General features: G+C 46.4%; 1 protein-coding gene across 1 annotated transcript; it reads right to left on the bottom strand.

Annotated features, from left to right (window-relative positions):
• Positions 1-478: 478 nt before the first annotated feature.
• On the bottom strand, positions 479-12,682 carry LYPD3 (LY6/PLAUR domain containing 3). Its single transcript, XM_081922814.1, has 5 exons — positions 12,505-12,682; positions 3,986-4,117; positions 3,361-3,531; positions 2,369-2,509; positions 479-1,473 (listed from the first exon to the last, which is right to left on the bottom strand). Exons 1-5 carry the CDS (start codon positions 12,566-12,568, stop codon positions 944-946), a joined length of 1,038 nt encoding a protein of 345 aa, XP_081778940.1. The 5' UTR covers positions 12,569-12,682; the 3' UTR covers positions 479-943.
• Positions 12,683-24,196: the final 11,514 nt, after the last annotated feature.

Genomic DNA, 24,196 nt, shown 5'->3' with positions numbered 1-24,196 from the left:
TGGTTTTCAACATCGCAATACATCACCAAGTAGACATTGCGATATACAGATATATCCCAATGTCTGAAATAAGGATGGAGCTATGTAGAGGCATTGGCTGGCTTCACGGTTTTCCCCCCATTGCGATTTTTGCATAACACACACACACACACACACACACACACACACACCATATATAGACCTCCAGGAACTATTCATATCACACTCTGGAAAAGGCAAATTATCTTCATGGATTCCAAGGAAATCTGGCAGTCCATCAGACTATCTTGCCTTAAGACTTGCATTTGTCTGGACACTGGAGGCCAGCTTAGCAGCCCTCTGTCAGCCCCCAAAGCCCATATGAGATAATACAGCCCTCTGAAAACAATCTGATACTGTAGACTGATACAGGTGGAGCATAGGAGAGAGCAGTGCCCCTTGACCATGAGAGAAAACTTATTTGGTGAGCTAAAGAATGACACAAGGTAAACACCATCGAGAAAGATGGGTACAAAATGGCTGCCATTGTATTGGCACCAAACACAATGTCATGAGCCCACGAAAAGGCTCACACACAAATGGAACTCGACTTTGCTTTCTCAGTGCAGAACTGTCTTAGGATACACATTAAGCATAACACAGAAGAACTTTGCCTTGTAAAATGGCTGCAAGTTCCCAGCTACCCCAAGTCATGTGCTACAAGGCGTCTGCCAGGAAAGCAAGGTTAAAAAAAATACGAAGGAGAAGTGTGCAAATAAGGGCATGCTTCCAATAAGCAAAGTGTGTTATGCAAGAGCATTTACCATGTGAACTGCAAAACTGGTGGTTTCAAAGCATGTGTAGGCAGAAGCCTAATTCAAGTGGGGGAAGTTGTATGAAAAGACAAGGGCCAAATGTATTTGGGCAGGACTGAAACAGCAAGGGGGAAAGGAAGGAGGTTGAACACCATCTCTTCTCCTTTCATTCAAAGGAGCAACCCAGCCAGGAACAAGGACAGGAAGACTGACCCCCCCAAGCCTGCAGCATCCCCCTTTGTAGGATGTTGGCTCTGACGCCCTTCAACTTTCACAGCAGTGTCTCTGTTCCCATCTCTCACTGGGCTCTCACTGTGGTCATGATCATGGTCATGGTCATGGTCATCATCGTGGTCATGGTCATGGTCGTCACGACTACTTGAAGGTGGGCTCACAGCAACGGAACGGATTGGCTTGCCGACCGTGGAAGGGGCTGGCGCATTGTTGCGAGTGCGTGCGGAAGTTGTGGTGGTGGTGGTGGCAGTGGTGGCAGCCACAGTGGCGTTGGTACCTTGCCCGGGCATGACTGCAAGTCGTGGGATCTTGGGAGCGAAGTAAGTTTTGTTGGAGAGGTCGACATTGCAGAGGCTTCCAGAGCAACAGGAACCCATGACGGTGATAGCTGGGCTACCTTTCGTGACCTTGGTGCAGTCCTCATCTTGGACACAGCCCTTGAGGGGCCTAGTCAGTGAGAAGTTCCCTGGAAAAGATCGCGATGTTATTCATTTTGGGTTGTGTTTTTTTAAAAAAATATTGTAAACCGCCCTGTTTTTCTCAGATGAAGAGTGGCCTAGAACTTCAATAAATAAATAAAAATAACGGCAGCATGAAGAGGGGTAACTGATCTCTTTTGCACATGCCTGATTCAGCCCAAATCTATCCAGTCCAGTGTCAAACACATCATGAGGTCTGACCCTCTTACTCCAGTGTTTTTCTCTCACCCCCAAAACAAGAGGCATTAGTCAAGTCCTCCCTTGCTCTGGGGTACAACATACCCCTTAAACCAGCAAAATCAAGAAGATTGCTTACAGGTAAGAAACTCCAGCACTTGAGAGTCTTATGGAAACCCTCTTACAGAAACTCCCAGGCTACTGGATGCATTTCATCCCTTTTTAAAAACTCATTTCAGATAAAACAAAAAAAATTCCTTCCAGTAGCACCTTAAAGACCAACTAAGTTAGTTCTTGGTATGAGCTTTCGTGTGCATGCACACTTCTTCAGATACACACTTTCAGATACACACTTTCATTTCAGATAGGAATAATGCATCCACTCCTTCCAGGGTGGCTATTGTACGGCTGCATGTAAAACTTGCCAGGGACTAATTCTAGCAAAGTCATAATTTTGCTTTTGATGCCTAGTGTTCTATTACATGATGCAGTTCCTAGTAATTGTATTGTTATGGTCCTGTTTTGTTTTGTTAGGTACTATTTTTATAGTTTCATTTTTGAATACTGCTGGTCCTTGACTGTCACAAAGAGATTGATCGATCAAAGCTCCAGCATCTGACCTGCCAAATTTCACCAGGCCCATGCAAATGCACAAAGGACCCAGATTCAATGATAGCTGGATCAGATCCCCGACGGAGCCCTTACCTGCTTTCATTGTGACATTTCCATGGAAACAGCCCCGGAAAGAGTCATAACATTTGACTGTGGTAGAGTTGTCCAGTGAACACTCATTGCCGTAACAGCTGTAACATTCCACGCCATTCGCAACTCTGGCACTCTCGTTACCTAGAAGCAACCAAGGATGCATATACATATATTTAAAAAGCAACAGGCACTAGCATGGATGAAACACCTGGCTACACACTGTAAATCAAGCTTTGCCAACCTGGGACTACAACTCCCATATGCTCCAGCCAGCATACTTAGGTGCTGGCCTAGCTATTCCAACAATTGAATCCTTGCTGGATCCAGGAATCAGGAATCAGGCATACAGCCTAACCCCAGCGGTGTAGTTAGCCGCTCAGGTGCCCATAGTGTTGCATGTGCCCTCTGTCCGGGGGCGGGGCAAGCCACCCATAGGGTGGGGCGAGCTGAGGCAGGGCACACTGCATCGAGCCTCACCACTGCCCCCCCCCCCAGCTGCAGGATGGCTGAGGGAGAGGAGGCGAGTGGATGCAAGCCCCATGCTGCCATTTTGGGCAGTGTGGAGCCTGCAGGTGCCCGAGCCACTGTGTCACTCCCAGGAGAGATCCGTGGCTTGGGCACACTGCAGTCCCCACAGTAAATGCTGCCCCCTGTGGTGTGGCACCCAGTGTCTTTGCTCTTGATTCCAGCAATATAGTTTGTTGTTCTGTTCTGCATTCATTTTGGGCTGACTGCTTCTCTGAATTAACCTGACAGTTAAAAATGCCACAGACTTACATAGCCCATAGCCATTTTGTCACCCCCTCAGTGATGACACCCAGGGCGGTCTGCACCCACCGCACCTCCCTTCCTACGCCACTGCCTAACCTCCCCTCCCCAAACTCACAACAGTATTCTGACTCAACTCCTTGTCCCAACAGGATGAGAAGGTATAAGCTCCATTTCTCAACCAAAGGAGGACCTTCATTCCTGCACGGGGCTCAGATTCTCACCGATGGGTTCCAGCTCCAGGTTTTTGATGTCCAGTTTGGTGTTGCAGTGGCTGCTGTTGCACTGGTGCAGCTGAGAGAAGGCCAGAATGCCGTGCACATCTACTGCTTTGTCGTTGGTACCTGGCATGCCCAACCCGCAGCCTTTTTCGCCAACCGAGAACTTCCCATGGCCTGCAAACAGGGCAAGCAGAGGTCACACAGCGAGACAACAAAGAGCCACTTCCCAAAGGCTGATCTACTCAGAGGGCTAAACTGCACATTTCAAGGGAGCAAAAGGCAGGACTCTGCAACCTTGGGTGTCCAGCTGAACCAATTACTTTAATCTGAGCCAGTAGTTAGTAGTTCAGATTTCACTCCAACAGCTTCTCCCTGGAAGGTGTGAAATAGCTCGGTTCCTTTGAGCATGGAGCAATTACAACCAGAACCTCCTGTCCAACTTGGAACAGAGGAAAGGGATTGGAGTGCTGAACTTTTCTGGAGCTTCTCCTTTTGTGGAAGATAGAGATATCATCCTTGACCATCTCCATGCTGTTGGGGTTGATGGGATCTGAAGTCCAACAGCAGGAAGGTGACAAATTTCCCCGACCCTGGTTTAGAGCCTGAAGGTGACGGGCCGCCTACTCACTCCATTCCACAGCTGCCACCGTTTCCACACAGACGTGGGTAGATGCCGGGCACTCCACTTTCTTCATATTCTCTGCATTGCATCCACCATCACCCAAGTCGACGCAGCTGTGGCACTCCAGTGCCAGGGCATCTGTAAAGGAGAGGGCAGGGAGGGCGAAGATGCACAAAGAGAAAAGTAGATTTACGATTCTCCTGTAGCAGAACTAGTATGTCTCTTAGACTGAGAGGATTACCAAGCCAAAAAAAAAAAAGGTGTCATTTGATTTTCTCAAGGGAAAACAAGATTGGCCCAGGTCTTTGGCCCATCAAGTCCAGCATCCTGTTTTCACAGTGGCCAACCACATGCAGGACCCAAGAAACACAGCACTTTCCTTCTCCTATGGTTTCCAGCAAGTTGTATTCAGAGGCATTACTGCCCCACAACAACAAAAATAATTGATATCAAGCATTTCTGAAGAAATGATGTTTGATGAAAGAGATGGTTGTGAGATAACATTGCAAAAGAACAAAACAATTCCTCCTTTGGCTAATGTAATGCTTAATTTTTTTATATTAAAAAACACACCTCCAGCTCTGTTGGTATCGGTTTCCCACACTACAAAAACATGTTTTTATAATTTGCAGAATGACTGGTGTTAAAAGAGCGGGACCCTTTACGCTGACATCTGACAACTTTCATATGTTCTGCCGGAAGACATTTGGCAAGAAACCCTGAAACAGATCAGATATATGGCTAGCTATAAAACCCAAGTACTCTCAAACTCTGTTCTTGGGATATCATGTAAGTTGTAAGACATACTTTAGGAGGGTGTACTATGTACTTTAGCAATATTATTTATTAGTTCTGTTTAATTAAGAAGTCAGTAAAGTACAGCTCCAAGTGTATAAAGAATCAATCTGTTCCTGTTTCAATACCAAACAGAATTGGACACTGATACAAATGATTGAAGGAACATCTGGAGCAGAGATCTGATACAAAGCATTTGGGGTGTGTGGGGGGGGGGAAGCATGCAGCACAGTCCTCTGCACAACTCTGCCATCTTAGAACATGCACACATGGTGGAACAGGACATCATTGCTGCTGCGACTGGGTTGCAATGTGTCCAAAAGGCACCAGCCTGAACCTTTCTCCCTGACGCCTGTTTTCTGTGTGCTGTAAGAGTCAATTTCAAACTTGCAAACCTCAGCATACTACACTGCCCTCTGCAGTCTGAAGTGGTACAGGGCAGGGAACATCTTACCACTTTACGGAACAAATAAACTAGCTCGTGTCTCTCCCAGCAGGCAAATTCCAGTGACAGTAATAGGGAGGCAATCCCACACAGGGTCAAAGGGGGACTGATAATAATCTTAATGGATTTTTTTTTTCATAGAGACTCTCATCCAGCAAGATTTGCAGATGGTTTTAAATATTTTATTCTCTGAGAGAGTATTTTGTTTGGTTGGGGAGGGTTTGGACAACCTGTGCTGCTTTTGTTCATTTTATATATTGGAAGACACAATCCAATACTCCAGGGATGAGGAACCTGTGGCCTTCCAGATGTTGCTGGACTACAGCTGCCATCATCCCTGATCACTGGCCATTCTGGCTGGGGATGATGGGAGTTGGAGTCCAGCAACATTTCCTATATTTCCTGCTATATCCACTGGCCCAGGGGTAAGGCCCATTGTACTCAATGGGATTTACCTGTGAGCAGACATGTTGTCCTTGTAATTGTTTTGCTTTGCTTTACCTCATGTGAGGAACAACAGCAACAACTTGATTTCTGCAGCACCCTGTGTCACAGGGAAGGCTAGGGCAGTGATAAACATGCACAAATATGATAAAGAGGCAGCATAACAAATTGTACTCATTCTTTTATTTATTCTGTGGTTTCTTCTCATGAGCTGTCTCTGGAAACTGAGTTTATTGGCTCTGATAATAAACAGAGATTTATTTTCTGCATAGCAGCTCTCCAATTATTTTCTGCATAGCAGCTCTGTTTGTTTACCAAGCTGCAACCATGTTGAGAATTCTGCTAGAGGATTCTCTGATACTGCTAGCTCAGAGGTAGGCAAATGTCATCCAGATGTTTTGGACTATGATTCCCCCCTTCCCTGCCCACTGAGTTGACGGCTGGGGCTGATGGGAACTGGGGCACTAGGAGGGCCCCAGGTCAGCTTGCCCTGCCCTAAGCCTTTCGGCGGAACAACAGTTCCCTGGGAATAATAATAATAATATAATAATAATTTATTATTTGTACCCCGCCCATCTGGCTGGGTTTCCCCAGCCACTCTGGGCGGCTTCCATAGAAACCAAAAAACACTAAAATATCACACATTAAAAACTTCCCTGGGAAAGGAAAATGGCCGATAAACAAACCAAGCCTGTGCTGACCTTTGTGGCCTGTGTGGACTTCCCTTTTCTCTCCCCCACCCCTCTCTCTGGACAGGGCGCTAACACCAGGCAAGGAATGTGCAGCTGAGCAAAGTGCAGATTTCGGTTCCACGTCATGGGTGGCGCCAGCAGTCTGCTAGGTCAGGCACATGCTCAGGCCCGCAAAAGTGTGTCACTGCGCTGACTTTGTGTGCATACTTCCTCAACCTAAAATCTGAGGAGGGTTGTTTTTTTTTTAAGTGTCATTTCACTTTATGCCTCATTCCCCTGTGCTTTTGCCCCTTCGTCAGTCTCGGCTCTGCCTGCTTCTGCCCACCCTGCAACGACCACCTGCAAATTGATCCTGCCTATCCACTCCCTTCTCCCAGCACCTTCTTCCTTGTCTTTCCTCCATCCCTCTTCCTGCAGGGCCGTGTCTGCTCTGGTTCTGAGAAGACCCCACCCTAGGGTGGGGCTAATATTAATAGAGATGCTCCCAGCTGTGTAATAGCACCCCAGGGCCTGCCCGGATAGCTTTCAGTCACAAGCTCCACTGCACTCTCTGTTCTCCCCATGGCATCCACGGCTGCTCCTCCAAAACTCCAGGCCTTCTGGAAGAATATGAAATATGCAGACCTTCCAAGTACCCCCATTTTCCAGGGACAATCTGAGATTTATAGAAGCCATCCCGGTTTCTAATTTGATCCTGGAATGTCCCGCTTTTCCTTAAGACATCCCTATTTTTATCAGAAAAATGTTGGAGGGTATGGAGTTATGAGTCCCTCGAACCAAGGAGATACAACCTTTAGAAGACATCTGAAGGCAGCCCTATATTGATTGTGTGTGTGTGTGTGTGTGTGTGTGTGTATTATCAGTTACTCTTTTCTAAAAGAATTGGAGGTCCCTATTTTCATAGGAGAAATGTTGGAGGGTGTGAATATGGGGTAGCTTGTCTTTGAAGGGGCACATTCCCAAACTGACAGCTCCAACCAATTGCACCTATCCCCTCAGGTGACACTCCTCACTGACTGTGGCTTTGAATCCTCCTTTAGTGGTTTTGCCTGGCTGGAAGGTGCCTTTGAACCCTTTGCTTGCCTGGATGGAGGACAAAGAGGCATGTGCTGAGAGCGTCCACAGAAACTGGTCCACTGCCCAAAGCTTAAATTATCATTTGTTGTTCTGCCCACTTCTGCTTCTTGCAGCCCCGCCCATCCTGGCATGTGGCTAGAAGGTTGCCTGGAAGGGAATGCGGCTGTTGGGCTGGGAAAAATTCCCCAGCTCCTCGTTTACTGGGCAGCTGGGTGTGTGTTGCAAAGCATAATACCGGTGAGACTTGAATAATCCACCACTGTAATTCTGCCAGAGGCAAATTAAGCCCTGAGAGCAAAAGCCACTGTTTTCCTCTCTCTCTGAAAGCCAGGCTAAACATGCAGCTTTCCAGTTCTGTGGGACACCCTTTTTTGTGAGGGGGAAGAAGAAGAAGAAGAAGAAGAAGAAGAAGAAGAAGAAGAAGAAGAAGAAGAAGAAGAAGAAGAAGAAGAAGAAGAAGAAGAAGAAGAAGAAGAAGAGCTGGAGGAAGAGTGGGTTAAGCAACTCCTCCCCTTACTGCTTCTCCATGCAAAAACTCCCCCTTCTGAAGCAGGTTTTGTTTACAACAAGCAAAATCAACCATCAGTCAAATGATATTGACCCTTAGTAAAAAAATAAATAAATTAAAAATTGAATGAGAAGAAACAGTTAGCATCAGTAAACCACAACCCCTGTCAATAAAGCCTCAACTGGCAACATCAAACTTTCTGCTCATTAAATGGCCAGTCAAATAAAACTCTTAGGCTGGCGCCTGAAACTCATCAGATTAGACACCAGGTGAGAAGCCCCCGGGGAGAGCATGCAGACAGGTTTCTTTGTAATGGCTGGTGAAGAGCCAGTGCAGAGAAGTGGTTCGAGTGTTGTGCTGGGGCTTCAGACAACAGAGTTCCAATCCCCAACTCAGCCATGAAGCTCACTGGGTGACCTTGGGCCAATCACTCCCTCCTTCCCACCCTAGCCTACCCCACAGGGTTGTTGTGAGGAGAAAACTATGTATGCTACCTGGAGCACCTTGGAGGAAAGGAGGGGTATAAATGCTACAAATACATACATGTTTGGCCCCATTTAATGCCAGTGAGATTGGGCAGCTGCTGAGAACCCACATTGTAGCAGGAAAGCCACTGGCAAAATGCTTCTGGACTCCCTCCTTCTCCTCCTCACCATAGTGACCTGCTTTGTCACCTGTCTCTCACTCTGGCCCAGAGGTCAGAGCAAGCAAGGGGTGAGGAGGAAGGGGTGCAGTTGCCACTGCCTGGCGGCTCCTTGGCTCTACCTGGCAAGCAAACAGTTGGCAGCAGTGAGGAGGTAGAGAAGCCAGAGCAGCTGGCAACAGTGAGTCTGTAGACATGCAAACTCAGTGTGGCCCATGGAAGGTTCCTTTTACAAGTCCGCCTCCTGGGGAAAAAACCCTGGAACTGTCAATAAAAATGCTGCTTTTATTTTTTATTTACAAAGAATCTATTCAAACAGGCCACAGGCCTAATTATAGACTTCCTTCTTGACCTTAGCTTTTTCTCTTTGACATTTAAACAGAAGAGGACAGGCTGGGTTTGACCATGAGTGGCCTAAGCTGAAAGCTGTCCTCAGCTGTCTCTCTGTGTGTGGCACTCAGTATTAATGGCTAAGCTGTAACTTATTGAGGGGCAGGGCTGGTCCTTTCCTGAGGGAAGCTGCAACAGTTGTCTCGGGTGGCAAGTACAGTGGTACCTCAGGTTAAGAACTTAATTCGTTCTGGAGGTCCATTCTTAACCTGAAACTGTTCTTAACCTGAGGCACCACTTTAGCTAATGGGGCCTCCCACTGCCACCACGCCACCACCGTGCATTTGTTGTTCACATCCTGAAGCAAAGTTCTTAACCTGAGGTACTATTTCTGGGTTAGCGGAGTCTGTAACCTGAAGCGTCTGTAACCTGAGGTACCACTGTGTATCTGAAGAAGTGTGCATGCACACGAAAGCTCATACCAAGAACTAACTTAGTTGGTCTTTAAGGTGCTACTGGAAGGAATTTTTTTTGTTTTGACTATGGCAGACCAACACGGCTACCTATCTGTAACTGAGGTACCACTGTATCTGAACTGGCACCCCACCCCAGGACCTCCCAATTGCTTGCATCATTAACTTCCGGGCACTGCTGCCCCCGGCCTCCACCAGTGTCTGTGCTGCCATTGTGTTTTTTTTCCAATGGTCGCTATGAACACTCTTTAAACATAGGGAGGGGAAAGCCCTCAAGTACCATGTATACATTGGAAGGGCACAAAATGTCTCCCAGCCACCTTGCCCAGAATGCCTCACACTGTGGAAGGACCCCCATGGCCCTTCTTGAAGCAAGACAGGGAGGGAGGGAAGAACCAGCATTGGTTCATTTGTGGTGGCAAAACCAGGGAAGGGTTCAGGAAAGGAGAGGAAAAGGAGGGGAATAGGGCAGAGACAGAGATAGTGCAATGCTTTGCACTGGCCCTGTTGAGGAGAGCCTAACTTAGCCATGTTGGGAGCTGTAGCTTCTGCTGTCTGCCCATGAGGTAAGGAGAATCTTGGCAGGCTCTTGCTCCTCCAGATGTTTTGTGGTAAAATTCTCCTCACACATGGATGGACACTACAGATGTTCAGCGCCCTTTTGGGATTGTTAGGTCCAGCCCGATAAGCTCACATATTTCCTCCCTTTCATTTGTATCCTGCCTTTCTTCCATCAGGGAACCCAAAGTGGCAGACATGTTGTTTCTGAGGCAGACTCCCATCCATAGCTGTCAACGTTTCCCTTTTTAAAAGGGAAATCCCCTTATTCAGAATAGGATTCCTCGCAAGAAAAGGGAAAAGTTGACAGTTATGCCCTGACCAGAGGCAGACCTGCATAGTTTCAGCAAGGTGGTGGCCTTGGCTGCCTTCAGACCGTACACTGGAACAAGTCTGCGCTTGTTTCATGGCTTCCTGCTTTCGCCACACCTCTTGGCGTTCCCAAAGATGTGATGAGGATAAAATGAAACCCTTGGATGGATTCATAACCAGCCCCGATGGGCCTTTGGGAAAAGAAACCTAAGCCAATCGTCTCCATATTGTGCCCTCGGTCAGGGCTGTTTAATTACCAGCCTTACGTTCCACCCTTCTTTTAAGAAGCTCATGGTGACAGACATGAGGTAATCCTCACAGTTTAACCTCACAGCAACCCTGTGAGGTAGGTTAGGCAGAGAAATTGTGATAAGGCGAGGAACTTGTGGGTGTTGTTGGACTCTAGGTCTCATCATCCCTGAGATTGACTGAGATGGCTGAGGCTGATGGGAGCTGGGAGTCCCAAAACATTTGAGGGCAAGGGACTGGTTCCCTGCCCTTGGCCTAATGCCTCACAACAAGCTTAAGAGCTAGGAGAGATCTGAACCCAGGTCTACCAAGTCAAACTTCAGTAGCCACTAACATACCATCCTTGAGAGCAGACAACAGCTTCTCCTACATCAAGAAGAGGTTGCATAAGACTAGCCAAGGGTAATTACGGCCCAGACGAGAGCCATAATTAAGGATACAAGTTATCCTGTGAGGTGGTTAGACTCATTGGTGGCTAACATTTTGGGAGGTTAAAAAGGTGCTCCAAGCTCATAAGGCCACATGCTTTTATTTTAACAAGTAAATTGTGTTAATGTGGCTGTGGGCTGCAAGCTCCATCTTATGTGTCCTTCAGTGGTGTAGTGTTAAATGATAAAGTGCAACAACCTTATTATTCTCATCAAGTTTTCATGACAGCCCCCAAAGGAGAGCCAAAAAATGGAGCAGAGGAGCTTTATACAGAGTGGGCCCATTGATTCATCTAGCTCAGCATTGTCCACACAGGCTGGCAGCATCTCTCCAGATTTTCTCTCCCAGCCCTACTTGGAGATGCCATAAAATGAACCCAGGAACCTCCTGCAGGCAAAACAGATGCTCTGCCACTAAGCCACAGTCCTTCCCTGATGCAGGAAGCTGTCTTGATCCATGACAGATAGGTTGATGTGTGTATGCATGTTGCACACACAGCAACAGCATAATGTCTTCACAGAGTAAGACTTCATAGGTTTGACTTGTAAAACACAATAAGCATCCACAAAAGAGCCCTATTCAGCTGAAATGAAGTGTTTAGCTCATGCTCAAAGCAATGAAACTGCTAGCACGAGTTAAGAACCCCACAGAAAATAAAAGAAATATCTGTTTGAATCTCGTTCTCTGACTTCCTCTGTGCTAATCTGTCACAAACAACCTGAAAGCCTCATTCACTTGTTGGAGCAAGGAAAGTCCCTAGGTTAGGCTGGCACTCAGGTGACAGGTGCCATCATCACTCCTGCTCTGAAAAAAGTCCCAGATCTGTGCTTCCCTGCACCCCCCACCATTACTGGAGGCATTATCTTCCTAAACAGGAAATGCGTCGTCTAAGATAAAGCTTTCAGTGTCGCATGTATGCGTTATCTAAACACAAGGTGTGCTTTATCTTTAGATTGCCATGATTACTACATGCCATACCATGATTACTATTAGCTGCCTCCTCTGATTACCAGTTTCAGGAAGCTACTGGAGGGGCAACTGCTCAGTTCCTGCTTGCCAGTTTCTCACAAGTATCTGGGTGGCCACTGTGAGGCCAGGATGCTAGACTACATGGGCAATTGGCCTGATCCCTCAGGCTTCTTCTTATATTATTGATGCAGAGTTTATCAATGAATCAATTGAGCCATATGATTATTCAGCTGAAATCTTTAGTCCTCTGCTAGGATTTAGGCATGGGTAAATAGGTGTATGTGATGTACCAATGCGGGCAATGCACATTCATGTCCCTCAATCGCATCTTCCATAATACAGGCGATAGGCTCTTTCTCCTTCTCATGCCAGACACTCTGCTATTGATATTTTCAATTCCTATTTTCCCCCACAGAGATCATGATGAAACAGATACACTTTTCACAGACCCTACAAGAGAGACCCTACCTGACTTCATCATCCTGGGCCCCCCACTCTACAGCATTGCCACTCATCCAGGCCCACCCCAGATTCTATGGGGTTCCATGTTGGCATGATCCTGTTGCCACAGCCAAATGAATGAGTCTTCTATCACCCCTACCTTTCATGAAGAATGTCACCGCCACTAGAAAGACAGATGCATGGAGGAGAAAGTGAGTGCCCATTGCTCTGCTCGGTAAGTCCTCCAGGCCTTGTTTCAGATCTTCCCCACCTGTGCTGGGTGCGTCTTGCTGCCGTCAATGTCTGAAAGATGAAGCTAAGACATTAAATATGAGCAGACAGCTTGGGCGGGGCGTCTCAGGCTCCCCCATGAGACACACCTCCTCTAAGCTGCGTTGCTCAGTATTTCGATGATGGCCCAAAGCATCTCCACTCCACCCCGCCCTCCGCCCTCCTTTCTTCATGTTTCCTCTCCAGCCCAGGGCCCATCACTTCCCTTCCTCAGCATTTTAAGGCCGGTTATTGGGAAGGTGTCTCCATCGGGGAAACCTGAAGAGCCAGTTGTGGGATCTCTTTTGATGCTGTTAGCCCAGGGCTTCGAGGCAGGGGAAGATAATTGTGGGCAAGTCTGGGCAGTGAGCGGGACCTGGAGAAAGCACCGCTCTTGCAGAGGTTACAGAAGATGCTGTCGTAAGGCTACCCGGATAAGGAGTTCCACTGTCTCCTTGAGTGGTGCAGCATTGGGAGAGGGGGCGGTTGGAAGGTCTGTGTGCTGGGCCCAGGGGTAACCCGTGTAACGCGATCCAGGTCTGGTCCCGAATCCAAGGGTTCCGCAAGGAGTCAATCCTACAGGGCCAAGGCAGGAAACCAGGCAAGGTCAGGCACAGGATCACAGGCAGGTTCTGGCAAACAGCAACATTGCTCCCGCAACCTGGGGCGGGGTCCAGCAGCCTTTTATCTCTGTCAGGGTAACAGCTGGTCCTGGTCCCCCGGTGACTCACCTCCATGTCTTGCCCGAAGACAAGCACTCCTCCTGCGAGTACTCAGGTCTCTCCTTCTCTCAGACCTCAGTCTCTGCAGCTTGGGAGATGTTGGTGGGTTACTAGACCCAGTGGCCACCTCAGCCTCTCCTGACCAACCGGTAGTGGAGCAGCTGTAAGTAATGGCCCAGCTGAAGGCAATGAGATAATCCCCGCATCTGGAGCCAGGGCAAACTCGGGCACCTGACTTGGCCCAGCTGGTGCTTGTTGCAGGGGAACCTTTGCAGACTGGAGCTCTTCAGTTTCATGCCCCAGAATAGGTTCAGGTGCCGCCTGGGGCAAAGGATCCAGTGCAGACTGAGACTCCTCTGGCTCCGAATCCGAACCCAAGTCCCAGGCCATCACAGTCTGCTTCCATTTGTGGCAGCGGCATCTGACAGGAACATAAGAACCTGCTGGATTAGGCCTATGGCCCGTCTTGTCCAGCATCCTGTTCTCACAGTGGCCAACTTGCAAGCTGGATTCGAGCACAAAAACACTCTCTCCACACTGCAGCTTCCAGAAACTGGTATTTCAGCTATAGCATACCCTCCAACATTTCTCAGATGAAAATATGGATATCTTATTTAATGATGATGATGATATAGATATACCCTGCCCATCTGACTGAGTTGCCCCAGTAACTTCCCTATACTTCCCTATACAGGACTGCCTTCAGATATCTTCTAAAGGTTGTATTACTATTTTATTATTTTATTATATATACCCCGCCCATCTGGCTAGGTTTCTTCAGCCACTCTGAGCAACTCCCAACAGAATATTAAAAACACAATAAAACATCAAACATTGAAAACTTCCCTAAACAGGGCTGCCTTCAGATGTCTTCTAAAAGTTAGATAGTTGTTTATTTCCTTGACATCTGATGGGAGGGTGTTCCACAGGGCGGGTGTCACTACTGCGAAGGCCCTCTGCCTGGTTTTCTGCCTAGTTACTTATCTCCTTGGCTTGGGGGTTGCATAACTCCATACCCTCCACCATTTCTCCAATGCAAATAGGGATGTCCCAAGAAAAAGCAGGACATTCTGGGATCAAATTAGAAACTGTGACAGCTTCTGAAAATCCAAGAATCAACTCTCTTCAGCTGCTCCCCTGCTCATTCTGAATTTAAGTGATAAAAAGGAGGGAGGGAGATAATGTTGGAAAGGTATAGTTCTGATTTAGGAACAACTTTATCTGCAGAAGCTGCCTAGTGGAGCTTTTTGTAGTATAAAGAGAAAAGTTTGTCTTCTGCTAATGCCTGTAAATGAAACAGTTTTTTTAGAGGTGCAGCAAAAACCATAGGAAAAAATGGCAACTCCACAACGCAACAAGGTGACTCAGGTGTAGGAGTGGTCCCTTGTTGCTAAGGTGGTCCCTGCTCCACCTCCAGGATTAGTGTGGATGATTCTGCATCATGGAAAGAATGGGGCTGACTGCGTGTGACTCAGCACAGTCAGGAACTGTGATTCAGCACCTAATCTGATTGAGCACCTAACCTGATTCATTGGCCTCCACCTACGACTTTGGAGCATCATGTGACATGCCGAACATGCCAGAACACATGCAAACACAGACCATCGCAGCACTCCCCCACGTGGTTGGCTGAACATACGTGATGCATGCCAATCTAGTGTGAGAAATTGGATGTGATGGGTGAACTGGGTGGGCAAAATGAAAATGAGAAGATGAATCAGGACTTCTGGCTTACTTTTTGAGCTCTAGACAAATGCAGTGTGTGTGTGTATTGTTCAATAGTGGTTTTCACTTTTTACTGCCAAGGCTCTTAGGCTTTAACAAGGACTCCTAGCCATGATGGCGACGGTTTGTCTCCATGATTGGTGGCAAGGGGGATGTGGGGTGTGTGGTCCACCCTGGGTGTCATGCCTGGGGTGTGTGTGACCAAATTCCCCTGGGCAAATCGGTGTGGCAGCACTCACCCCCCCCCAGCGGGTGGATTTTCAGGATTGTCGTGAAAATCCGTCCACTGTTTCGCAAATATGGCCAGTCATCATCAACCTTTTATTCGACCGTCAGTCAGAAAAAGTACATTTGTCAACACACCGTTAAACATCCAGGAAGATTTTAGAGCTTAGCCAACACTAAAATGGGCTAAACAGATAGCCCCATAATATGGCCAGTGATCTGACTGGCACCCACTGGCAGGTGGCGCTCGCATCCCCGGCAGGCAGTTTTATGTGACCGGTGGTTGGATTTTCATGATTGGCAGGTGGCGCTGGCACCCCCGGCGGGCAGTGCTTGCACCCCCAGCTGGCCCTCCCTAAAAACAACCCTCTCTAAAAAGAAAAGCTCAACAACATTGGTCAACGTTTCCAAAAATTGCAATGTGTGTGGAGGGGGGTGCCAATATTTTTTTTTGCACCTGGTACCACCTGGCCTTGCTACGCCTCTGGGGGGGGGGCAGTAGTGCTTCTGAATCCTAGTTGCTGGAAACTACAGGAGCTCTTGCAGTTGGGTCCTGCTTGAAGGTTTCTTGCAGGTATCTGGATGGCCTCTGTGAGAACAGGAAGCTGGACCTGATGGGTCTTTGTCTTCATCCAGCAGGATCTTCTTATGTTCTCTTGCAGAAGTTTATAAAAATATGTGTTGGGTGGAGAAAGTTGGTAGAGACTAGTTTTTCTCCCTCTGTCGTAACATCAGAACTTGTGAACCCTCAGCGAAGCTGAATGTTGGTAGATAAAAGACAGATAAAATAAAGTGCTTCTCCACACAATGCAAAGGAATCAGTGCTGGCCACGTATTTGGGCTGTATCTACACTGATTTGTAAAAACGTTATGAAGTATAACATTATATAGCTCTCAATGAAGTTTTCCATTGTCGAAGGCTCGCTGCTCTACAGCACCGTCTGGTGTCACATTTTAATACAGTGGTGCCTTGGTTCTCAAACTTAATCTGTTCTGGAAGTCCGTTCCAAAACCAAAGCGTTCCAAAACCAAGGTGCACTTTCCCATAGAAAGTAATGCAAAATGGATTAATCCATGGGTAGGCAAACTAAGGCCCAGGGGCTGGATCCAGCCCAATCACCTTCTAAATCCGGCCCGTGGACGGTCTGGGAATCAGCGTATTTTTACATGAGTAGAATGTGTGCTTTTATTTAAAATGCATCTCTGGGTTATTTGTGGGGCATAGGAATTCATTCATCCCCCCCCCCCAAAATAGTCTGGCCCCCCACAAGGTCTGAGGGACAGTGAACTGGCCCCCTGCTGAAAACGTTTGCTGACCCCTGGCATTAATCCGTTTTAGACTTTTAAAAACAACCCCTAAAACAGCAATTTAACATGAATTTTACTATCTAACGAGACCATTGATCCATAAAATGAAAGCAATAAACAATGTACTGCAGTCACACAATCAATCAATCAATCAATCAATCTGTAGCTGAACTGGGTTCCACACAGCCACAAAAACAAAACAAAAAGAGCCACAAAAACAAAAACGCAAAATAAATAGCAAAAACAGGCAGACCTCAGCGTAACACTCAAAATGGAAGTGTGGCCCTCAAAACAGAAGTGTGGCCCTCAAATCGGAAGCGTAACACTCAAAATGGAGTATGTTTGGGTTCTGAAAAAGGTTTGTAAACCAGGACACTTACTTCCAGGTTTGCAGTGTTTGGGTTCCAAGTTGTTTGAGTAACAAGGCGTTTGAGAACCAAGGTACCACTGTAACACATTTTTAATAATATAAACAACCAGTGTAGATCCGTCGTTGGGTGGCTTTAAAAGAGGATTGGACAAATTCATGGAGGAGAAAGCTATCAAGAGTTACTCGTCACAACGACTATGCTCTGTCGCTAATAATAACAATAACAACAACAACAACAATTTATTATTTGTACCTCGACCATCTGGCTGGGCCTCCCCAGCCACTTTGGGCGGTTTCCAACAGAGATTAAAAATACATTAAGATGTCACACATTAAAAACTTCTTTGAACAGGGCTGCCTTCAGAAGTCTTCTAAATGTCAGATAGTTGTTTATCTCTTTGACATCTGATGGGAGGGCTGTTTAGGGCTTTAAAGGTCAACACCAACACTTTGAATTGTGCTCAAAACGTACTGGGAGCCAATGTAGGTCTTTCAGGACTGGTGTTATATGGTCTTGGCGGCCACTTCCAGTCACCAGTCTAGCTGCTGCATTCTGGCTGTAGGCAGTAATTCTACAGAAGGAATGCTTCTGAATACTAGTTGCTATTCTGCATACCGTGAAGGTAGAGTGCTCTTGCAAGTTCCCCACATGCATTTGGTAGGCTACTGTAGTACTGTAAGAACAGGATAGTAGACTAGATTGGCTATTGGCCTGATACAGGAGGATCTTCCTATGCTCCTATGTTCCTCTCCACAGGAGAGGAAGCTATTCAACAGGTGAAGCTGCAATTCCATGCCTGGGACAGGAGCACCTGTGGAATTTCAGCCTATCACATGGCTGTTGACAAAGTACAGTAACTCTGACCCCCTGCTCAACAAGAAGCTGTGTTCCCAACAATTCCACAACTCAGTTTTGGGAACTCCAGGATGTAAATTGGAAGAAATTTACATCCTAGTTGCCTAGACAGGTACTGTTGTAATTATAAACCTATCTTTAAATTATTCACTTTAAGAAAAACAGCTGGAGAGGCCTTTTTATTATTGTTACGGGCCCTGCAGTTACCTGGCTGGCAGTTAAATCTGAACTGGTTTGTCTTGCATGTGTCAATGTGTTCCTCTGGGGTTGTGGGTGTGTGGGAGATAGAATGGGCCAAGGCTATAATCCTGTGAACTTTTCCCTGACAGCATATCCAATTAGACTCATTCAAACTGACTTCTAGGCTAATCTCATGTCCTACTTAACAGAGGCAGGTCCTCTGTTTTGAAGGACTCTCGGAGGACAATTCTCTGCTTGAAGATTTCCTCTTAAACTGTCCAGTTTAGATGTTATTTAAAGAGGATAGAAAGGAGCAAAAATTATAGATAAGTGTATAGTATTGTGGAAAATATGGGTCCAGTGATAATCCAGTGGCAATCTGGAAATGCCTGACACTGTTGGATAAGTTGAAGAAGCTGAACTTGTATAGATCTGATTACAATTGGGATGGGAAGTCACTGACATCCCTAGGCACACCATGCTCAACACATCATACTGGGTTGTTTTCAAATTTAGACTCCTACTTAGAGTAGGCCCATTGAAGTTAATAGACATGTCTGACTTGGGTCCCTTAATTTCAACAGGTCTACTCTGAGTAGAACTTAGTGGACTACAACCCTTTGCCTGTATGGTCCAATCCCAGCTATGGTGACCTTTTTGAAGGATTTCCAAGCTGGAGTGGGTTGTGGGGCAGTGAAGATGCCACTCTAGCCAGGGGTGGGAGAGTGATTCTCCTACTGGCTTCAGCATCTCATGGGGCCAGGTGGGATCTTGGGGAGGTGTGGGATTGCAGGCCCTTTAAATGGGCTGGCTCTGCCATTGGCCTCTTGCAAGTGCTTCATGGATGATGGAAATGGCACATCAACTATCAGGGACTGGCTGGGTGACAAGGAGTGGTGGGAAGCTTCAGCCAAGGAACTCCCTAGGGAAGCCACAGAGGAAGAAGGGTCAGGCCAAGGGGAGGGGTGGTGGGGCACAGAAGACAGGTCAGAGGAGGGTGGAAGTCGGAAGGTGAAAGAAACAGGGGGCTTGAGTGAAGAAGAAGAGCCCCAGGCAGGGAACTGGATGCACAGGGCTTTGAGCTCAGGAACTGAAGGAGAGGACAAGGAGGGGCCAGATGGTGCCACAGCTTCACAGCAGCTGCCTGGTCTCTCTGCATTGAGCTCCCTTTCCCCTTTGACTCCAGAGTTTTACATGTAGCTGAAAAGAAAGGTAGACAAGCTTGAGGCCCCCTCCCTCCACCTGCTGGAGTTTGTGCCTGCTTGGAAGACATATGGAAGAGGAGGGTTAGGAGGAGGAGGAGGAGGAGGAGGAGGCGCCAAGAGCCAGTCTTGGGAACATCTTCACGGAGGTAGCTGTGCCTGAGTGATCTCTGCTGTATGCTAATTTCCTGAACAAAACTGCTGGCTTTACTTCGAGTCACTGAGTCTCCCTTCTGACCTGTGGATGAACCCACTTTCCTGCCAGCTCCTGACATCAACTCAACATTGACCCTTCACCAGTTACCAGTTACCATTTTCCCCATCAGTCAGAGATTAAGGGTTGAGACCAGCAGGGAAACCTGTTGGACAGCTTCTGCAGCACCCAGAAAAGTACTCTTGCTTCCTCTAGCTCCTTCCTCCAACTGTTTTGCATCCAAGGCTATTTCCAGTAACTTGGTGTCTTCCTTCCTTCCTTCCTGATGGAAAGGTAATTGTTGTAATTAAGAGTCATTCTGACTGTTATACAAAACAGGAGGAAGTAGACCCAGGCTGAGGAACATTTTCCAGCTTGCCAGACACATTCCTTTGTGAGCAAACTTCTGGGGGCTGCATTCCAGTGGCAGGTAGGATCAGATGCAGTGGTGGTTGATGGCTAATCAGACTGATAGGACAGAAGACAGGGAGGCCATTGGTAGATGGAGCCAATGAGAGGTAAAGCCAAGTAATTCTAATTTTTCTCTCCTTCTCTTCCTTCTCCCTGCAGAGTTCTACAAGTAGCAACACTGAGCAAGTCTAAGAGAAATGTGCTGCAGAGAGTGCTACTCCCTGGGCTGGTTGTAGGTGGGAAGGCAGGCAGGTGGGGGCTCGTTGAGGGCAGATTGAGGTTGGTGAGGGATTGGTGCATTCCTCCTAATGGACTAGTCTCAATTGGTCAGATGTAAAAGTGGGCAGAACGATAGATGTGAGAGCATCAGCGTACAACCTCCCAATACAGGGTTGACTTCAGGTGTTTTCTAAAAGTTGTATGATTCTTTATCTCCTTAGCATTTGAAGGGAGGATGTTCCACAGGGAGGGCACCACTACCTAGAAGGGCCCCCTCCTGGTTCCCTCTTAGCAAACACGTTCTTTCTTACTACTGTGAGGTACAACTCATCTCTTGCCAGAAGTCTGTCCTCAACAAAGTTAAGACCATGGTCCAAGAGGCCAAAGCTTTCCTGATGGCAGCACTTGCCCAGCCAATGATTTAATTTCAGTATTTTCCCCTCTCTTCCTGGACCACAATTTTCAACAGGAAGGAGTGATAAAAACCCACCCGTGCCCCTTCCTGCTCTGTCTCATTTGCTATGCACTGAAAGGTCTATCTGGCAGTATCATTTGTACCTACATGAATCAGTAGGAAGGGGTGGTGGTCAGTGGACTTTATAAAACTTGAGAACTTCTCTGTTTCAGTCCCTCTCAGTCACCTACCACAATCACACATCTCTTGTGCAGAAAAGGCAGGCGACTGAGTTGGATGGGACTGAACAATGCAGCATAAGCTTTGTAGGAACAGTATTTTCGTTCTGACATCACAGATCCTTTGATGTAGTAGGAATGGGGAATCTGTGGCCCTTTGGATATTGCTGGGCTACAGATCCCATCATCCTCTGACCAATGGCTGCCTTGGCTGGCTTGGAGACCAGCAACAACAGGACAACCACAGGTTCCCTGTCATTGCTTTAATGACTTAAAATCCACCATTGGATGGAAGAATGTTTTTAACTTTAATTACTTTTAGGATATATTTTTTTTAATGAAAGTGCTTTTAGGTTTTAAAAATTGTCATTTTTAAAAAGAATCTTTTAACAGTTTTAGAATATTGTTGCTTTGTTTTTATTTTAAAATGGTGCATTTGTTGCCCTGGGCTTCTTGGGGAGGAAGGGCAGGGTATAAGTTCAATAAATAAATATATTTAAACTCAACAAATAATATAATTCAACAGATGTGTCTTGAAATGGTTGCGTCTAAATGAATGTTTTGTTGTTATTCTTTTTTTAAAAAAATACACATTAATTAGTTTATTAAGGCACTTCATTAAACCAATTAAATAGATCTATTGTAAGTGGTGTACAAAAAGCAGTGAAGTAATAACTGTCAATTATAAAGGGGGAAAGATAAAATCAGCAGACTTTGAAAACAAGTATACATAACCAAATGCCAATTGCTGGGAATTACATGTGGGGAGAGTTTCAGTGCTCAGGTTCTGCTTGCAGGATTCCCACAAGCAACTGTTTGGTCTTGATTAGATGGACTTTGGGCCTGATCCAGCGAGGCTCGTCCTGTGCTCTTAACTAAATTATATGTCTGGACAGGCTTGCTGAAGTAAATAAAAAAAGCTTTTAGCAGGTGTCTAAAACAGTGCAATATTTTTTTTTAAAGACATGTGCTCTGCTTCTTTTTCAAGTGGACACCCAAAGCAAAAGAGAAGAAATTAAGATACATGTCTGTTTGCTAGTGGAATCCATTAAAAAACCCAAACCTGATGAAATGAAATTTTATTATTGAGATATTTGTAGAATAAATTTGGAAGAAATTCTTCCATTCTCCCCCTTCTTCTTCTTCTTCTTCTTCTTCTTCTTCTTCTCCTTCTCCTTCTCCTTCTCCTTCTCCTTCTCCTTCTCCTTCTCCTCCTCCTCCTCCTCTTCCTCCTCCTCCTCATTTTTTCTTTTCTTTCTTTTTTCTTTCTTGTTTATATATGTGTGTGTGTGCTTATCTGAAATATATATGTATGTATGTATTTGTATTTTGTAACAATTATGCTAAATAAAATTTAATAAATTAAAAAAAAACCTTAAAAAAAACCCACCTGCCAGTGAGCCATGGTCTCTGAAGCTAGTTGCTTTTTCCAATTCCATGCAGCTGTTAATTAAAAGAACAGGAGCCTCTCCATCATCCTTTGCATTACTATTCAAGAATATGCTGCATGCATTTTGGGGCAGGTGTGGCCTGTCATGCAAGAAAAAGATAAGCTACAGAACCATTAGAAAACAAAAAACCAGGAGCCTTCTTCCTCCCTGTGCCTCTGGCCGCCACATTTCTCTGTGACCCAGACTCACCCAGGTATTACAGGAATCTGCGCAACTTGAAGTATGTCCTCAAGGAGCCTGTGAGAAAAGGACAGGTTTGGATTGAGTCACTTCTGTGCCCAGAAGCTGACGTGACGAGGAAAAAGAAAGGCACTGTTGTTTGAGATGTTAAGTAAGAAAGCCCAGCCAGAACTAACCTCCCCCACCCCCCCATGATGAGTGTGTTCCAGTGGAAAGCAAAGCCAAGCAATTGTCAGTATGGAGGCAGAAGGAAGGAATTGGAAATGTCTGGAAAATAATACAGCTGAAACCAAGTAATGCAATTATTCGAAGGACTAATGAGTATGGCTGCTTGTCCTTGAGCTCCACAGTTTATTCTAGTTTTAATTTCTCTTGAACAGTTTTAAAGTCAGTTGTCTCGGCAGTTAATGTTACTTGCATACAGGCAAGGAGCATATCTGTTTTATCTGCTTTACTTCAACGTGGGCTTAAAAACCATATATTTTAATTGGAGGATGGGAGCTGGGAAAGCAGCTGTTTTGGCTCGACATTTTTAACTAGTAAGAAACTGGTAAGAAATTCTTAGAAAGCCATCTTTGCCAACAGACACTCTGCAGTTTTAACATGGCTGTTACATGAGCACAGGCCTGTATCACTTCAGTCAAAACATCCAGAACTCCATTGCCAAATTTCGTCCAGAAATCTATGCTGGACTATTGTCACTCAACAAGGAAGACAGAGATAATGGCAAAATGATTGTGGGAAGATGAAATTAATATGTCCTACGTGGACAGCCCTGGTCCTTTACATTGTGAGCATTCCAGTAATGGGGCTGGAGAAGCCTTATCCCAAGTACTGTATTGGCCCAAATATAAGCCGCACTTCCCCCCTCCCCAAATTTCACCATGAAAAGTTAAACTGTGGCTTAAATTCGTGACCTTACAAAAATTGGCTTTTACAATATCGCTCCTGTCCTGTCCCGTCCGGAGCTCCCCCAGCCTTCCCCAAAGCTGGGTAGGAAAGAATGTGGGGAGGGGGAAGACCGCTGGCATCGTGGCACAGCTCCCCCTCAGACCTTGGGTTAAGAACTTTGCTTCAAGATGAGAACAGAAATTGTGCTCCAGCAGCGCGGCAGCAGCGGGAGGCCCCATTAGCTAAAGTGGTGCTTCAGGTTTAGAACAGACTTCCAGAACAAATTAATGGTACATGACCCTCCGAACGTGGTCAGGATAAGGAAGGTTCCCTTCCACTCTTTGAAGGGCTATTAGAGGACAGTGATATACCAAGGATGTTGGTGTTGTTTAGTCGATTAATCGTGTCCAGCTCTTTGTGACCCAATGGACCAGAGCACGCCAGGCACTCCTGTCTTCCACTGCCATCTCGTCCTCTGTCGTCCCCTTCTTGTGCCCTCAATCTTACCCAAGATTTTTTTTCCCCCAGAGAGTCTTTTTTTCTCATGAGGTGGCCAAAGTATTTGGGCCTCAGCTTCAGGATCTGTCCTTCCAGTGTGGATTTCATTCAGGTGTGATCTTTTTGCAGTCCATGGCACTCTCAAGACCTACCAAGGATGGGGAACTGCAAACATGGACTGTCTTGGGCGAGTAGGAACAGTTGGGGCATGGTTCCCCTGACAACCTTCCAAACCCCCAGTCTTCGTTCACACCTCAGGGCAGGGGGGAAGGGCGGTTCTCTTGCATTGCCACTGGCCCTCTAGAGCCCCCTATTGTTCCTTAATGGCCCTAGTTTGGCCAGGTCATTTTGCATAGGCTAGTCCAGGAATTCCTCTCTTCATATCTCAAATAATTAACATTTATTAATTTCTAGAGTTTAGGGGTCCCCCCCAAATCTATAACAATATTATTATATTGAAGATGTAGTTTCTGGGTTGTCTCCAATGCCAGTCCTATGGAACGTAGTCCCATTGAAGT

This window comes from Podarcis melisellensis (genome assembly GCF_964234715.1).
Source record: "Podarcis melisellensis genome assembly, chromosome: 8".
Taxonomy (NCBI): Eukaryota; Metazoa; Chordata; class Lepidosauria; order Squamata; family Lacertidae; genus Podarcis; species Podarcis melisellensis.
Note: the sequence above shows the minus strand (reverse complement) of the source record. Positions and strands in the feature narration are given on the sequence as shown.

Excerpts from the sequence above, each read along its gene's own strand:
- LYPD3 (XM_081922814.1), bottom strand. The coding sequence starts at position 12,568 with ATGGGCACTCACTTTCTCCTCCATGCATCTGTCTTTCTAGTGGCGGTG. Across the intron at positions 3,532-3,985 it reads GGTGGCAGCTGTGGAATGGA|GCCATGGGAAGTTCTCGGTT; the intron begins GTGAGTAGGCGG and ends CCCTGTTTGCAG. Across the intron at positions 1,474-2,368 it reads AAATGTCACAATGAAAGCAG|GGAACTTCTCACTGACTAGG; the intron begins GTAAGGGCTCCG and ends GATCTTTTCCAG.